This window comes from Loxodonta africana, chromosome 1 (genome assembly GCF_030014295.1).
Source record: "Loxodonta africana isolate mLoxAfr1 chromosome 1, mLoxAfr1.hap2, whole genome shotgun sequence".
Lineage (NCBI taxonomy): Eukaryota > Metazoa > Chordata > Mammalia > Proboscidea > Elephantidae > Loxodonta > Loxodonta africana.
The window spans coordinates 11,374,897-11,393,530 of NC_087342.1; the positions used below are offsets into that span (position 1 = coordinate 11,374,897).

At 39.8% G+C, this 18,634-nt stretch overlaps 1 protein-coding gene across 2 annotated transcripts in view; it reads left to right on the forward strand.

Annotated features, from left to right (window-relative positions):
• GTF2E1 (general transcription factor IIE subunit 1) overlaps positions 1-16,448 on the forward strand; it is a 37,760-nt gene extending 21,312 nt beyond the window's left edge. For both annotated transcript variants that reach the window (XM_010592928.3, XM_003412974.4), the window contains exons 4-5: positions 5,549-5,790; positions 10,596-16,448. In XM_010592928.3, the coding sequence (XP_010591230.1) occupies positions 5,549-5,790; positions 10,596-11,020 (667 nt within the window). In that variant the 3' untranslated portion in view covers positions 11,021-16,448. The remainder of the gene's footprint in view (positions 1-5,548; positions 5,791-10,595) is intronic.
• The last annotated feature ends 2,186 nt before the right edge of the window (positions 16,449-18,634 follow it).

Genomic DNA, 18,634 nt, shown 5'->3' on the forward strand with positions numbered 1-18,634 from the left:
AATTACAGTTGTTTCCCCCCGGTCACGGGAAGACCGCTGGCGCTGGGCCGGAAGCTGCTGCCCTGACTGAGATGGCCCCGCAAAACATTGAACAAGCTCTGTTGCCTGGGCGAACACCCCAGCAGTGGTGTTGACCTGGACCTTCTGTGCTATAGGATCTATTTCAGGCTGCAAAATTGTGTGATAGCCCATTGTGCGCCAGGTACAAGAAATGAAGCATCAGCAGAGAGATGTGGGAGCTCAGGGATGATAGTGATTCATTTTTTTTTTTAATAAGTGACGTGGGTATTAGCTTGGTCACAGGGTATGTGACCAGTTCAGTTCCAGCTCGTCCGAGGTCAGGAACCAGAGGCTGCGCCCGCGGAGCTCGTCGGCTGGCTTAACCTGAGCGTTGACGGGTGGCTTCGTCCTGTCGTCACGGCAGCTCACTGGTGATATCAATGCTGTCACTCGGAGGGCAAAGGCCACACCAGGTGGCACCGTCAGAGGGGGCGATGCCAGAATGGCCGTCTGTGAAATTTTGTGCAGTGTTTCAGCAGAAATGTATTTTTTATAAAAAATAGCCCAGTAGTTCGTTATAACAACAAAAATAGTTTTTCGTAAGCCAGCTTACGTACACCGGTCTACCTTCAGGGCTAGAACTCTCTGCTGGTCTACTTTTCGAACTTCTGATGTGCTCTGTTCAGAGCTGCCGTTATTACCCAGCCACAGTGGCGCTTCGAATCACGTGGTTTCGTCTGCACGTGCTACAAGCTCATGCTGCTAATTTCGTTGCTGCCGATGTTTTTATAGTCACTGTTTTGTCAGATTTTCTGGTGCTTTAGCTACAATATGGTGGTAATTAGTATTTATGAGCCTATATTGATAACTTTTTTGAGAATGAAGTAGTAACTAAAAGAAGTAGAAAAATAAAAAAAGGCTCAGTTACTCATGATGTTGTAACTAACAATGTAACTCATTAGAGGAAGATTTTATAAAACAGTTTTGTTGTTAGTATTCATATAATCTAAGAAATATTACGTTTAACCAATTTACAATTATATTTATCACATATTCTATGGTTAAAATTGATAATAAACTTACATGTGTAACAATTATTGATTATATAACTCTTTGATAACTAAATAGAGAAGTTGACAGTTTAAAACATGCAGTGGGGGAAATGCTGTCTCTTGATACATGTTTAGAAATATAACTTACATCTTAAATTCAGCTTTATTTAAATTTTAGTCTTCAAAATTTTTTTTAAAAACTTCACTGTCTTGCATATACTTACCTGCTTTTAATGGAATCTTCAGGGTTTAAGTTTGAATCATGATTTAAAAGAATAGTGACACGTTAAAAAGTGAGTTGGTGAAAGGCATTGATTTTGATGAAGTCGTTCACAAGTTCACAGTCTTGAAGGCCAGGAAAGAAGAGTTCTGACTGAGTCGATATGTTCACTAAGTGCTGAAATGCTTGTCTGTTTGTTCCTGTTTGCTTTTCTGGTGTTATTTCATTTATGAATATATTTCATATGTATTTGTAACTTCTGCATTATTTGGGCCATTATTGATTATGCAAACCTAATCCATTAATGTATTTCATGTGATGGTAAAGTTTAACGTTAAAATGAACGTAATTTGGATGTAGTTCTTAAATGTTTTTACTTCAAATTCTGTTGTTTTCTTATCAAATTTTCACTTTAACCACAGGAAACTATGTAAATGTAAATACATTCAGGCTTTGCATATGATAGTGTAATTTAAATTTCGTGTGTTGTTTATGTCACTACTATTGCTGTTACATTCAGCGATATGTGGGAATTACGATTTACGAGTAATATTAGTACAAAAAACATTCCTAAGGTTCCGTATAATCTGGTATGGGGGAGGTGACACCGTGAGTTACTGCACCGGCTGACTCCAACCCTAGTGACACCACTGGCTGGTATTTAAAGTCTTCCCGTGTTGCTTAAATAGAATTCCTTGCCAGTAAGCTGTCCTTTTCCATCATTTCTTATTTAACACTTAACTCAAAGACATTTAAGAATTTAGTTTTGAGATTATACTCCTTCCTTAAACTGAGTAAGAGTTACAGCTTTTAAAAGTTAACAGTTCTAAAATATCTTGAATAATGTAAAAAGATTCAAACCTGAATTGTCACTTTTGTCATCTTCAAGTGCAATGTGTATATTCTGTCTGTAGAAGAAAATTTAAATTTACAGAAGGAGTGAACCGAGGTGTCTTTCATCCAGATTTTCTCCAGTGCCGCATTTGCTGGTGATTTAGATTTGTCTGTCTGTGGTGAAGGTAGAAATTAAATCTGTGTAGTTAATACTCTATGGGTAAAAATACCTTTTTTTTTAAAGTTCTTCCAAATTTTAAAATTTGATTTATGGTCAAATTTCTTCTGTCTCAAACTAGACTAAAACCAATCTTGAGTTTCTGAAGGGAGTACTAAAAACAGAAGACTTTTAAAATGTCTTCTCTTGTTAACATTTTAATTTTTCTGATCTTTTTCTCTAGTCTTTTTGTTCTTCTCTACTCAAAGTACTTGAATACTTGCTGACATTCAGAAGATAGTCATCAGAGTCAACTCTAAAGATAGAGTATAGGGGAAAATTGTGTTGGGGATTATATATAGTGAGAAACAGAGTAACCTCAGAAAGAGTGAATGAAGCATTTAAGAGTCTGGATGAAGGAGAGACAGCTGAAGACAAGAATTTAGTTTGCCACATCAGAGCTAGAGAAACACTGAATGGGTGGAAAGAGACAGAAAAGGCATATGGTTAGCTCAGGGAGTCACACTGAGGGGTAGACAGGCGTATAGAGCAGACTCAGGATGTCAGGAAAAGGACGTTGGCTGAGGATATAAGAGGCATTTAAAAGGTGTCAGGGAGACACAAACTGATGAGAGAGGAAAAACTCAGATTATAGAGTGAACACAGCAAACACGTAAGCACCCATCAGGCCAAGAGAGAAGAGAAGAGAAGGAAAAGTGAATGCTGAGGGAGACCTAAATTCAAAAAGCCAACCTATACCAGAGTAAGTAGTCAGATTACAGTGAAAGCAGTGACACGGCCTTCTAGAAGACAACATGGAACAGGTAGCAGACAGCAGTGACTAGGGACAGATAGGGATTAAATTGAGAGACACGTAAATGGTGCAAAAAGTAACACCAGGTGAATACAGAAAGAAAGAGAAGGTACAGAGAGACCAGGTATTTGTGGTTATAGCATCAGACTTTAAAATATAGCAAGACAGATAGATTGGTTACAGAGAGATGCCTCACAGGTCTAGGCTCAGAGTGGGAGAGCAAATAACTAGTACAGAGTGGGAGCAATGAGACAAATATGGAGGAGGCAAAGGAAGTGATTGAGATACAGAACAGATAGAACAGGCACTGGGAAGAAGTGGGAGAGAGCGGTTTCCATAGAAGTACAAAGTGGCCCTGGGTGCAGCTAGAGCAACAACAAGAATGCAGAAGCGGCAACTGGCAGGCGTGGATTAAATGGCTGAATCAGCATGGATTGAACAACTGGAGAGAGCGTGTTTTGTGATAGCAAAAGTGGCAGTGGGACTGTAGCTATCCAGAGGCAGGACAAGAAGGATGGTGATCAAAAATTCAGAGAGATGTAGTAGGCTGGTCGTATACACGGACAGATATATATCAGGGAAACCTCAGCCAAGCATGAGACAGAACGCCCAAGTAAGTGGTAGGAAGTGGGCCCAGAAGGCAGCAAAGAGTGATGGCCTAAGCAGAAGTGAAGTAGGGCCAAAGAGAAGCAAATGGATTGTGAGAAAGAAGTGGCAGAGGACGTAAATGCGAATGAAGAGATGTTGATTAGGGTACTTAGGTTCAAAACGAGACAGGGCTCCACAAAGGAGACAGCCCAGCATCCACGGAAAAGGTTTAGAGAAGAACGGAAGAAAAGTAAAGGGGAAACATGAGGCCGAAAGAGTCAATCAGTAGACACTTAAAGGAACACAGCAGGAGGTATGAGAAAGATACAGAGCAGGTGCAGAGTGAGTGAGTAACTCAAGAAATATGCAAATAGGTTATAGAATGAAACACAGCTGTCCAAACAGAGAGGGAGGGAGAGCCCTGCGTAGAAGTTGATGCAGAAAGCATCAGTAGTAGGCAGAGAAAGACATGGTATGTGCTCAGACACACCGTGGATCAGGTGGATTCAAAAGGCCCTGGAACAGATTGAGAGTCAAACAAGCAGGTAAACACAGGGAGCAGCAGAAAGACTGAAAACTTGGCTTAACTCATTGAGATGGGGAAACGTTAAGTGCTAGAGAAAGACAAGGAATGACCAGACCTGCAACAGGCTAACAGGCAAAGAAGAGGTAAAAAGAAAACCCAAAAATGGGCTGAGAAACAGATCCTAGAGACACTACAGGATAGAGAGAAATAATGGTTGGAGGTGGATACAGAGACTGTCCAAAATGGCTGAGACAGTAAGACAGAAAAGAAGCTGGGGACTAGTGCAGAGAGGTATGCCTTACTAGATGAGTGGCAGGAGAGGAACATTAACTCTAAATTGAGGGCTGGCTTTGTAGAATAGTTTTCTAGCCTCTTCCATGGTCAGGCTTATAAAAGAAAGAACACACAGAGTCACTTTGAATTACTCTGGATCAAGCTGAGAGAATGTTATTAAAAATATAACGTGGTTTTATAATGATTAAACAGAGAATTACCATATAACCCAGCAATAGCTAAAATGTGGGAATAGCCCAGATGTCCATGAACTGAGGACTGGATAAACAAAATGTGGTATATCCATTCAATGGAGTATTACTTACCCATAAAAAGGAATGAACACTGATGTGCGCTACAATGTGGCTGAACCTGGAAAACATTATGCTAAGTGAAAATCTAGTCAGGAAAGACCAGATATTACCTGATTGCATTTATATATTATGTCCAGAATAGGCAAGTCTATATATAAAGATGATTACGTCACGGTTACTTAGAGCTGGGGGAAATAGGGAGATACTGAGATGATGGCTAAAGGGCACAGGTTGGAGGTAGTGAAGTTATTCTAAAGTTTGACTGTGGTGAAGGTTGCACAACTCTGTGTCTATGCTAAAAATCACTGTGCTGTACATTTTACGTGGGTTAATTGTATGGTACATGAATTACATCTCAATAAAGCTAATATAAAAAGTCCTTTATGGTCTCACCTCAAAATTAGACACACACACCAATATATAACATGTTTTAAAATTTTTTTAAGCAAAATACTCAGAGAAGATGTTAGTGGGAGAGATTTTTGCCAGACTAGTGTATTTGTATGGATTATGTCACCGTATCATTCCCCCTCCCCCTGAGTAGATTGACTGAAACATCTTAATCCATAAAACCTCCGTCATTTATATACATCGGCTTTCACCCTGAGGTGTAAGAGAGGTTTGTCAAAGTTTTTAAAGTATGCGTACATGGTTGCAGGGTAGCATTTGTTTGTAATACTTAAGTGACCACTTCCCCAACTGCCCTTCTTTTCTAGTAGCAGGACTTTAATTTTTCCTCTTCCTGTCGTCCTCTCATTTTTTTTATATAGCAAGGACCGTGCAGCAACTACTGCTGGAGCTGCTGGCCTGGCAGGTGGCCACCACCGGGAAGCATGGGCCACCAAAGGCCCCTCCTATGAGGACTTGTACACTCAGAATGTTGTCATTAACATGGATGACCAAGAAGATCTTCACCGAGCCTCCCTGGAGGGGAAATCTGCCAAAGAGAGGCCCATTTGGCTGAGGGAGAGCACTGTCCAAGGGGCATATAGTTCTGAAGATATGAAAGAAGGTAAGAGTAGAAGTCAGTAAAATGGATGTATCTTGGGTTCAGTAGAAAATGAATTTGACTGATAGGGAAATTACCTGGGCACTTGTTAAATACTTTTATTGATAATTCACTGCATCTGTTTCACAAAACAATTGCATTGTAACAGGAAGTAAGAAATAAAACAATAAGCGTTAAAACCGACCAGTATACTTACATTGCCCTGCAAAGTAGTTGAAATAACAAATAGACAGCTTTTTAAACCTCCATTTGAGATTTGAGGAATTGCCATCTCTTTTTCTTAATTTCTTAGGAAAGTGCTATTATGCTGAAGGTGGCCAAATTCACCTCTCCTTTAATCTTATGTGGAAACCCTGGTGGCGTAGTGGTTAAGTGCTACAGCTGCTAACCAAAAGGTCTGCAGTTTGAATCCACCAGGTGCTTCTTGGAAACCCTATGGGGCAGTTCTGCTCTGTCCGGTAGGGTCTCTATGAGTTGAAATGGACTCAGCAACAATCAGTTTTGAGTTTTAATCTTATGTGGCCCTAACTTATAAGTATTTTTTATTTTTCTGCATTGGGAGCCGTAACTCTGCACTAGTACAAATTGTTTTATTTTACCTCATAGAAATATCAAGGAGTTTCTACTACCTGAAATATATAAAAAGATACCACAATGGTTACGTATCTGACATTTTCTCAGTTTAAGAAGACTGACAGAACTTTAGAAAATTTTGGAAATCTCTCTGAGCTGTAAAGGGTTAAGAATCTTCAGAAATTTGAAAACTGCAAGATTTTTCTTCTTTAATTTTTATCTAAGTTACTGGATTCAGAGGCTGTGAATGGTGATGGTTTTGAGGTATAGAAAATGGGAGCCTAAGACTGGACAAAGGTGACTCAGAAACTGGAAGGCAGAGGTGAAAGGGGGTCTCTTTACCTCTGGTTAGATTTCAACAGTGTAAGAATCTATGTGTCGTTACTAACGTGTCATCTGAGTATGGTTCTTTGATGCTAAAGAATCGTCAGTAACTGAAAACCACATTTCAATTTTTTGCCCTTTCTCCTAATCCCTTTTCCCTTTCTAATTAGCATTTATTTACAGGGTACACTAAATCAAAAACCAAACCGGTTGCCTTCGATTGGATTCTGACTCATAGTGCCCCTACATAGAGTTTCAGAGGAGCGCCTGGTGGATTTGAACTGCCGACCTTTTGGTTAGCAGCCATAGCACTTAACCACTACGCCACCAGGGCTTCCTAAACTTCCTAGGCGTTGTAAAATTAGGGTGAAGTTGGGTAGTGATAATAAAAGCAGGTAAAACCTCTAACGTGATTTTCTTTGATGTTTTAATTCCTGTCCACAAAAAATTTTCTTTGGCAATCATACTTCCCTCTCCCTCTTGCCCACTGATTAGTGCTGGTGGCACAGTGGTTAAGTGCCCAGGTGATGAGGGGTTTGAGGTTTGAACCCACCAGCCGCTTCACTGGAGAAAGATGTGGCGGTCAGCTTCCATAAAGATGACAGCCTTGGAAACCATATGGGGCAGTTCGACCCTGTCTCCTAGGGTTGCTATGAGTCGGAATGGACTCGAAGGCAACAGGTTTTGTTTTTTTGTTTTGTTTTTAAATGATGTTTACTTACTTTGATTCAAGTTATACAGTAGTTTGTACAACTATTTAACAGGCTCGTTTTCTCTATTTTGGCTTCTTGCCTGTTTTCAAAGCAACCGAACTTTCTGTTCTTTGAATGTAGAAACAAAATTGAATAAAACTATCATTAACTAATATTGTATACAGTTAGGCTCATAAGCTTAACAATCAATGTTTATAATTTCTAGAATCATAGAATTTGAATCATAAGGGCCCTAAGGAAGTCTTCTAGTCTACCTAATTAAGTTTCGTGAGTCTTTCTTTCTATATACAATAGGATGGTATGCTGTCATGTATAAATTTGTCTTCATTAAGGTTCATAATAGTAGAACAACCTCTATCCAGTGAATGTGTGAAGTGAGTCATATTTGTCCTAAACTTAATTTTCCTCAAACGTCAGTCATTTTAATGTCTTTAAAATTTTTGTATAGACTGTCAGTCAGGTACTGAAGGTTCGAATTCCTTCTGATTGTACTACTCAAGTTTCCTCCACCCACAGTTTTTGTTTTATTTGTCTTTTTCTGGACCATCTCTAATTGCAATATACTTTACTTGAGACCAGGAACCCTGGTGGTGCAGTGGTTAAAAGCTTGGATGCTAACCCAAAGGTTGGCAGTTTGAATCTACCAGCCACTCCTTGGAAACCGTATGGGGAAGTTCTGCTCTGTCTTTTAGGGTCGCTATGAGTTGGAATCGACTTGACAGCAATGGGTTTGATTTTTTGGTTTTACTTGAGGTTCAGTGACCAGAACAATACGTGTTGTACTAAGCATGGCTTCACCATTAACGACTTGAGTATTATTTCCAGTATCCTTCTGGTTCTTACCTGATGTTTGTTGCTTTGGTTCCGGAAGCACATAGACCAACAACTTTAGAAACATGCACTGGGATTTTTAGGACTGTTTCTTGACCTGTATCTGATAGTTTGGATCATGTCTTTAAGTATATTTTATACTATTTCTCCGTGGGCAGGTTTTCTTACGTGTGCCATTGTAGAAGTGGATCTGCCATTTTTCTGTCCACTTGTACAGCCTTCAGCCCTTCCTGTGTACTTTCCTGTCAGCTTAGCGTTTAAGTACTCAGAATTGCTTATCATCATCCGTAAACTTGACGATTTCACAGAATACGCCTTCTTTGTAATTTATTACTCTAAAAATAAGATTGTTCCTAGCACTGCTGTTTCTACTTTTCTATCCAGAGATGTACTCATTTATCCTTTTTTTTTTTTTTTTCCTGTGTCTATAACAAAGTAATTCTTCCCCCTCAAAACCTCTGATGACCCTTGTCGGAAATCTGTTAGATATGACTTCATTTAGTTTATAAAACTGATTTGATTTTCCCCTAATTTTATATTTACTTTAAACATTTACCAGAATGCTTTGTTGGTAGCATTAAGCTATTTGGAACATTCTGTTAGAAGCAATGATTGATTGCTTTGGAGACTCGCATACATTCCTTGTGCGTGTGTTTTGTGTTGAAGTACTGTCTTAGCTGTGGGGAGGGGGTGTAGCTTATAGCAATGTTTTGAAGTAGGTAAGTTTGATCTTAACTCTCATTTAAACGTCCATGTTATTAAAAGCCTGTTTTCTCTGACCTAGAACCTTTAACCTATCAATTCCTGTTCTCCTTTCTCTCTCTTACCTGCCTAATATCTCATCTCAGGAGTTCTGTACTTTCCAAAATGTCCAGGGGTATAGCTGATCTGTTTTCATGTTCCATTGAGAAGGTACTTTCACTTTATCCATAGCCAGAACTGGACATTTCTGAGCCTTCTCTCGATGTTGATGGTAGATTACACCATTGTAAGCGTCAGGCATATTGTACGCCCAAACCAAACCAAACCCACTGCCATCGAGTCAATTCTGACTCATAGTGACCCTAAGCACTTCACAAGTATTCCCTGAATTCCTACAATGACCCGGTGAAGTAAATACGATTTTTTTTTTTCCCTTTTTGGACTTGAGAAAATTGAAGCAGAGAGAGAGAAAGTAACTTGACCAAAACCACATCAGGATTTGAATCAGGGCGTCGGGTTCCAAACAACACTTATGACCCTTTTATGTATTTTAAGTAGTAGTATGTTTGATATTATTATCAGAATACAAAATACAGATGTTTTTCTCAAATGTTTCTTCTATATCAGATATTTACACAGAGTGAAGGAAGGTGTGTGGTAAGAGAAGCGTTATTCCTGATGTTAGATTCTTTTTTATAAAGAGTTCAAAGCGTGCCTAGTTTGCCTCAGGAAAATAAAACTGCCATTCATTCACTCATTCAGAAAATATTTATTCAGTGCCTAACAAGTGACAGGCATTATTCTAGGCTCATGTGATACACCAATGAATAAAAAAGACAAATACTTATCACAATAGAACCTACTCCTGGGAAAGGGGAAGATAGAGACAAAAGACAAACACTACTTATGTTATGTTAGAAATTAAATGCTGTGGAAAAAATAGAGGCAGGCAAGGAGGATTGGGAATGTAGGAGTAGGGATGAGTTAAAAGAAAGTGACATTCGAGCAAAGACATGAAAGATAGGAGGGAGTTAGCCACGGATGCCTGGAGGAAAGATATGTCAGGCAGAAAGAATAGGCAGTACACAGGCCTTGAAGTAGGAGTGTGTCTAGTGTGTACAAAAGTACTATGGAGGCCACTGTGGCTGGAGCAGAATGAACAAAGAGGAAGGAGACAAGGTCAGTGGCAGGGTGGGAGGGAGAAACTTCAGTTGGTGTAGAACCTTGTAGGCCATTGTAAGGCTTTTGGCTTTTACTCTGCACAAGATGAAGGGCTGTGTTTTGATTTCGTGCTTGGCCAGCTACTATACTTCATCCATTATAGACATTATTCAATACGTTGTTATTCAGAGCCTTACAAAGGTAAATGCTTTTATCATTCCATTTTGTGGAAAGAGGTACTGCAGTTTAGAGACGAAATAACTTGCCAAGGTGGTACAGGTTGCAAGTAGAAGAACCCCGGTTCAAATCTAGGCTGTATTACTGTGAAAATCCATGTACTTAACTATTAGGCTACTTGCGCTCTAGTGTGTAAGAAACCTTTTGCAGATCTTATGGACGGTAGCTCAAAAACACAGGACCGGTGACGTCTGTGTTATTTTATCCCACAGCTATAGGAATGCCCTTTATATCTGAGGATGTTAACTTTTTGGATTTCCCCCCCAGGCGGCGTAGATATAGACGCATTTCAGGAGCGCGAGGATGGCCGTGCAGGGCCGGATGATAACGAGGAGGTCATGCGAGCGCTGCTCATTCACGAGAAGAAGACTTCCTCTGCCACGGCCGGCTCGGTGGGGGCGGCGGCGCCTGTGACCACTGGCAATGGAAGTGACTCGGAGAGTGAGACCAGTGAGTCAGACGATGACTCTCCTCCGCATTCGGCGGCTGTGTCGGTGCACCATCGGGACGAGGATGAGGAGGATGACGAGTTTGAAGAAGTGGCAGACGACCCTGTTGTCATGGTGGCTGGCCGTCCATTCTCCTACAGTGAAGTGAGCCAGCGGCCAGAGCTGGTGGCCCAGATGACACCAGAGGAGAAGGAAGCATACATAGCAATGGGACAACGTATGTTTGAGGACCTCTTTGAGTGAGCTTTTCCTGCCTTTTCCTCCTTTCTGTGATGCTTGTTTGAAAAAGAAATTTCCTACCTTGAAGAAAAGTGTTTAAGTGCTTTTCTACCCCTCTTGATGTAAAGCAATTGTTAATCTCGTGCAAAAATAAGGGGGGAGAAAGTTTGATTTTTCTACGAGAATTTTCCCAGCAGGGTAGTCTGCCTGTACGCATTCCCCTTCCTGTGTTTCCTGCAGTATTAATATTTTACTGTATTTACTTATCTACTTGTTTGCCTTTTGATGACACACTTTTCTCCCTTGTGAAATGAAGAGAGGGAAGTCTGTAAGGGGAGCTCTCCCTGTCTGCACAAGTCTCCTACACCAGGTTACAGTAATTCACTGACAACGTCTTTTTTTATCTGTTCTCACCAAGTGTTCCAAACAATTCCTTATGTTGCTGCCTACCAGAGCAGCTTGCTAATGGACAGATTATTAATGAGGGGAAAAAAAATCCTAAAACTTCAAATTTCCTCACAGTTGACGATGGAGTCCATATATCAGGGGTGGAGGGTGGCGGGGAGGGGTGGGTGAGGGTATGCGCAGAAGAGGAGTGGTTGTGCCTGAATCTCATGATTAATGTCAACCCCAAATTTGTGTCTTTAGAACTGACCACGCTGGTCGATTCTCGTTTTCCTTAATGCCTTTGGTTTGGTGTTAGGTGATAGAAAACAAAGTGTGCTTGGTGAAGACTTATGAAGAGATTAGAAGAAAGCAAACAAACATGGATTTGAGACAAGGAGTCCATGTAAAGGGGTGAAGAGTGGAGAGCACTGGGGACAGTGCCTTCTGAATTGCCGGAGCGGGTGATGGTTTGGAGATCATTTATGCAAAGCTGAGATTGGGCTCCCCCTTCTTCTGCAGATCTCTTGGCGGTACTATAAATCGCTTAATGAGACTGTTGCAGAAATTGGCATGAAATAATTGATGACTCCTTTTCTCTCTTTCTCCAAGCATCATTGAAGGCCTTTTCTGTCTCTCCTTAGGTTCTCATCAGACATGGCATTTAAGAGCATATCCAGTATATTGTTGAGCATTGTAGCCTCAAAGAACATAGTTTATTTTTGGTTCTGATAAGTAGTATGGTGGGATTCACTAAGGTAGAACTTTAAAAATAAAAAAAACCCTTTCGTACAGGGGTCTATAACACTTGTATTTTTTGTAACATTTTCCCTTGCATTGTAATTTTTAAATATTTATCATTTTTGTAGTACATGTGTGAAGTTACAGTCGTACTTTAGAATACCTGAGCCTTGTATGGGGCAATGGCTCATTTACCTGGGTTGTGTTAATGACTGAATATTGACAATAAACCTGTTTTATACTCACTGAAATTTGTTAATTTCTAGCTCTGTAACATCTTGGAGCATAATTAAAGTGAATGAATACTCTTCCCATTTAAAAAAATGTTTTGGACTTGTTTCTCTTAATAATCATATTATTTAAGATAATAGAAGCGATTGTTTTGTGGTCTAAACTTTTTCTGCCTTAAGAATAATCTATAAAGATTATATAAATAACTTGTACATGTGGGAACACTCAACTTTTAAACCCTATTTTTTAAAAAACTTTCATAGTTATACAAAGAAGTTTTATTTTAAAAAATGGTAATCAAATGTTAATTTTTGAAAATGTAATCGTAAGTGAACTGTCAGAGCTCTTTATTTCAATGAATAAATGCTTTTCATTTTTTTTAATCTAATTTTGCATATTCTGCTTCCTGAAGCTGCTGTCCTGTTTTCCTTTCCCGTTACTTACCAACTTCTTAAAAAATCAAGAATGTTAGTTGAGTATTTCCCCTCCCTCTTGAGATCTGCCTTTTGCCCTATCATTACAGTGAAATAGCCTCATCTAGGCCTAATTGTTCAACCTAACAGCACTTTATTTCTCTTTCTCTTCGGCCTGTCTTCAGTATTGGATGCTATTAACCCATCCTTTTTCCTTGAAACTTTTCATTTAGTGTCCTTGTCATTACACTGTCCTGGTCCCCTCTCCCTCATTGAGTCTTCCTGCTCATTCTCCTTCAGACTTTATTCTCCTCTGCTGTATGCACGGACATACCTTCAGGCTTAGGTTTTGTCTTTTGTCTTCATTTTTTTTCCTGTGGAATTTATGTGTGGACGAATGTCACAGGTAAAGACAGAAGTATGAATATAAGGTTATGAATTGCCGCCGTGTTTGAAATAGAATAAAATGGAAAGATCGATACATAGTTGCACTAAATATGCATTAATCAGGGCTTAGTTAAATTATTTTCCTGTGAAACCACATAGCCAAAGAGAATATATTGTCAGAAAAAGACGTCCATAATGTGGTAAGTATAGAAGATTCAGCTTTTCTACCTTTGTGAGTATTCGTGTGCGTGCGCGCGCGTGTGTGTGTGTAAAGAAAATAAGTAGCTGACTGTGCTTACTATGTGCCAGACATGGATATAACTGCTTTACATGTGCTGGCTCATTTAATCCTTTATAGTAAACCTGTGAAGGAGGTATATGTGAGTAAAGATACACATTCTGTTAATAATTGGGCATGAAAATTACAGTGGTCTTAATGTGTTATAATGGAAATACATTCCCATTTTGGAGACAGACTTAATGGATGTTCAATGAACTTCACGTAGAAAGTACCTGATAAAATTAAAAGCCCAGAAATAGAGTGACAGAAGCAAACTTTTTTTTGTTATGCCAGGGCTTCTAGATGTGTTTTTTTTTTTTCAATCCTGGATCCATCATTTCCTTGGAGAAACATCTCTGACCTTATTCTCAAAATTAATAAGAAAGGATAATTTAATATGTAAGATTTTGGACATTTTTCAATCACATGTCTAATAAACAGTATGAAGCTCCATTGCGTCTTACCAGACAGGCTTGCCTCTGAAGCAGCACAGTACTCGAGAGAGGAAAGCCAGCCTGTGACAGAAGGACCAAAGTGAGCCCTGCCAGCTATCACCTCACTCAGAGAACCAAATTCCTGGCCTTCCCTTATTATAGGCTGTGGTGACAACTCCAGCTGTCCTGTGACCACACGTCTCCCCCAGCCTTGGGTGTGAACCTGTCCCATGATAAGGGAAGGCCAGGAATTTGTTTTCTGTGAATGAGGTTGGCTGTATTAACACAAATGTCACCTGTTCAGGTGTCCCAACTTTTCTGTTGATTTAAATAGAACTTTTTTATCCTAACATGATGGAATACTTCAGTATCTTTTCTTTTGGGGACGGAGAGTCATATCCTCTGGCTCTAGCTCTCTGCTTTCCTGGCTTCTCCGTCTCTCTTCTGTACCACCTGAACTGACCCCCCCACAATACTACCACCATGTGCATGTAGTAGACCTTCAAGCCAAAGTTTTTAGGGTAATGGGCAAGGGCAGGGGGAGTCAGTAAGAGAAGTTTCTGTCCCAGCACTGTTTAGCCAAGGAATAAGATTGGATAGTACACATCTGTGCTGTTAACCGTTCTCACAGGTTATCAACCCAAATAGAATCCTGCCTCCAAATCTCACTAAAATTTCAGCTTCCTTTCTTCTCTTATCACCCCGTTTCTCTTCAAAGGCCTTCGAAAGTTCTAAATGTATTAGGGAAAATAATTTAGTTCTTTGTTTTATTATTTCCTTCCAAAAGGATCTTGAAACCTCCCATCAAAAGTGGCCTATTAAGCCATTTCCCTAAACGAAGAATCACGTCTCCACCTCTAGGAGCCAACATGGGAAGTTAACTATGGCTTTTTTCTCTCCCCACTGCACTAAAAATATCACTCATCATACTTTGCCCGAAGTAAGGTGATAGGCGAGCCTCAACCTCGTGTCTGGTACAAAGCTGCTTTCCACAATTCTGTGCTTTTGTCCTGTCTGCTCTTGAATTTGAAGACTTTTTTTTTTTTTATTTTGAAACTCCGTTTTCCCAAAAACATCTTCAGTGGTGTTCAGTTTAATTGATGAAAAGAAAATACTCAATTGGGCGTGATCTGCAAGTCAGGAGACTAGGTTCTAGTCGCTGCTACAGCTGACTTGACGCTGGCACTGTTACCTGATGTAGCCTTTCTAGGCCAGTTTCTCAACTCTTAGTACTGAGAGGATTGTGCTAGGATCACTTAGATTCCCTCCAGCTCTAATATTTTGTGGAGAGAGTGGTAGTCAGTATATTTAAAACTGAGGCCAAATAATAATAACCAAAAAAACAACAAAAAATCTTCTAATGGGCTATAGCAATTTGAACTAGGTGAAAGATATTTTACTTGAGGACTAGTGTGGGTGGCAGGTTTAGGATTGAGGGTGTATCAAGCCAAAGCATAAACAATAGCTAGTTAGGTTTCTCTTTCCTCGTCTTCCCAAGGTGCTTCATTTCTAGTCATCTAAAGGACTGAGGGAGAAATAATTGAATATTTTATGTTCTTCTTAGTATTGTTTGAGAGAATTGGACACCGAGTGGAAATAAGATCGAGAAGAGCAATTCCCAGCCAGGACCACAATAGAAAGATTTACATATGTATTCCTGAGTTTAAAAAAAGTAACAGAAAATGGCAATTAAAAAACAAATATGAAAATTTTTAGAATTGAGAAATTGGTATAATTCCGCCTTTCTCTTTGTTTAGCATTTTTTCCCACTAAAGTGATTTTACGTATGTCATTTCTAGCAGAGCTATGCTATGAAACTTTTTTTTTTTTAATCTAAAAATCTCATCGGGATATGTGGAAGATTTTCAGGAAGGAACTGGTACTATGGTAAACTTACGGCCTGTTCTTTTGGCTCTTTATATTTTAAAAGAAACAAACCGAATGAGGTAAGTATAGATACTCAAAACGTAAAGGCAAAATGAGTTGGGAAAAGGAAGGAGTCATGAAATTTTACTTCTTTTGAAGGTTTTTTTTTTTTTTTTTTTAAATCCGAGTGTTTTTGGTGAAAGTTTACACAGCAAATTAGGTTCCCATTTAACAGTTTCTACACAAATTGTTCAGTGACATTGGTTACGTTTTCCACAATGTGTGAACATTCTTGTTATTTATATTCCAGTGGTTCCATTTCCAGCAATCTAGTTAGCCTGCCCCTGTTATGGATTGAATTGTGTCCCCCAAAAATATGTCATAATCCTAACCCCAATACTTGTGGTTATAATCCCATTTGGGAATGAGTTTTCTTTGTTGTATAGCCTGCCCCTGTTATGGATTGAATTGTGTCCCCCAAAAATATGTCATAATCCTAACCCCAATACTTGTGGTTATAATCCCATTTGGGAATGAGTTTTCTTTGTTGTATTAATGAGGCAGTATTAGTGTAGGGGGTGTCTTAAGTCAATCTCTTAGATATAAAAGAGCAGATTGAGCAAGCAAGCAAGCACAGATGGGGGAAGATAGATGCCACACCACATGAGATCTCCAATAAACCAAGAAACAGAAGCTAAAAAGAGACAAGGACCTTCCCCCAGAGCTGACAGAGAGAGAAAACCTTCCCCTAGAGTCGATGCCCTGAATTCGGACTTGTAGCCTGCTAAACAGTGAGAAAAATTTCCGTTTGTTAAAACCGCTTGTGGTATTTCTGTTATAGCAGCACAAGGTAACTAAGACAGTTCCCTTTCCACCTTTGCTTTAGGGTCATTGTCGACCTTTCGGTTTCATATAGATCATTTTTTAAAAGTACAGTACTCACAGGGGATATTCTTTATGAGCCAAAGGTAAGTAACCTCAGGATAGTTTCGGTTCAAGGTTTAAAGAGTATCTCAGGGCGACAGTCTAGAGAAGTTCTCTAGTCTCAACTGGTCCAGTAAGTCAGACTTTTTAAGAATTTGAGTTTTGTTCCACATTTTTCTCCTGTCAGGATCCGTCTGTTGTGGCCCTGATGAGAACAATTGGTTACGGCAGCCAGGCACCGTCTAGTTCTTCTGGTCTCAGGGTGGACGAGGCGCTGATCCGTGTAGACCGGTAGTCCTGCAGACTAGTTTCTTCTCTGAGTCGTTGGTTTCCTTCTTGCTGTCCTGCTCCGGATGAGTAGGTTCCATCAGCTGTATCTTCTATGACCACTCAGAAGCTTTAAAGACCCCAGACACTACTCACCAAACTAGGATGGAGTGCGTAAACTTTATGAACTATATCACGTCAGTGGACTGAGTTGTCCCACAAGACTATGTTCCCAAGCCTTAAACCCGGAAAACCAAACCTGTGAGTTGTTTGGTTATGTCTAAGAAGTGTCAGTAACTGTGCCCCCTATGTGCTTTACTACGTATATGAAAATATATGCCTGCACACACATGCGTGTATATCCACATACCAAAAACCAAGCCCATTGCCATCGAGTCGATTGTGACTCATCAACCCTACAGCCCAGAGTAGAAGTGCCCCATAGGATATCCAAGTCTGTAAGCTTTATGGAAGCAGACCGCCACATCTTTTTCTCGTGGAACAGCTGGTGGGTTTAAACCACTGACGTTTTGGTTAGCAGCCAAGTGCTTAACCACTGCACCACCAGGGATCTCTCAATACATATATGTATGCACACATATATACACGTACATACCTATACACATAAATACGTACATATGTAACCACACACACATTTTTGGATGTTGCAAAATTGCGTATGTGATAGCATTTATCAAAGACGTCCTTTTTTTCTTGTGCACTTCTTAGTGACGTCATTTACCTTGGTTAAGCTGTGCATGCTTCACCCACATTTGGTGTTACCTTTTCCATCACCAAAAATAACCAGTCTATTATCTAGAGAATAGTTTCCCCTCGCTCCCAATGCCTGGTAACCACCAATGAATGTTGGCTTCTGTATGTATTCCTAGTCTTCTCTTTTTATTAAAGTGAGGTCATACAATATTTGTCCTTTTATGGTTGACTTATTTCACTCAGCATAATGTACTCCAGATTTATCCGTGTTATAGAGTGTATCAAGGACTCAACATTATTATTTATGGCTGTGTAGTATTCCATTGTATTATGTATAACATTTTGTTAATACCTTCATCCGTTGACGGGCACTTAGGTTATTTCCATCTTTTTGCTATTGTGAATAGTGCTGTAATGAACATAGGTGTACATATGTCTGTTTGTCTCTTCTATTAGATCTCTAGGGTATAATTGCTGGGTCTTAGCTGCTAACCAAAAAATCGAATCCACCATCTACTCCTTGGAAACGCTCTGGAGCAGTTCTTCTCTGTCCTATAGGGTCGCTATGAGTCAGAGTGGACCTGAAAGCAATGGATATATTTTTTTTTTAATTAATTTCTAGTAGTTCTATTTCCAGTTTTTTGAGGAAGCACCATACTGTTTTCTACAGTGGTTATTCTATTTTACAATCCCACCAGCAGTGGTAAAGGATTCTAATCTCCCCACATCCTCTCCAGCATTTTTTGTTTTCTGTTTTTTTTATCAGTGTCATTTTACCAGGGGAGAGATGGTATCTCATTGTAGTTTTGATTTACATATCTCTAATGGCTAATCCTGGAGCCATGGTGGCACAGTGTTTAAGCACTTGGCTGCTAACCAAAAGGTCAGTGGTTCGAACCCACCAGCCTCTCCAAGGGAGGAAGATATGGCAGCCTGCTTCCGTAAAGATTTACAGCCTTGGAAACCCTGTGGGGCAGTTCTGTGTCCTATAGGGTCG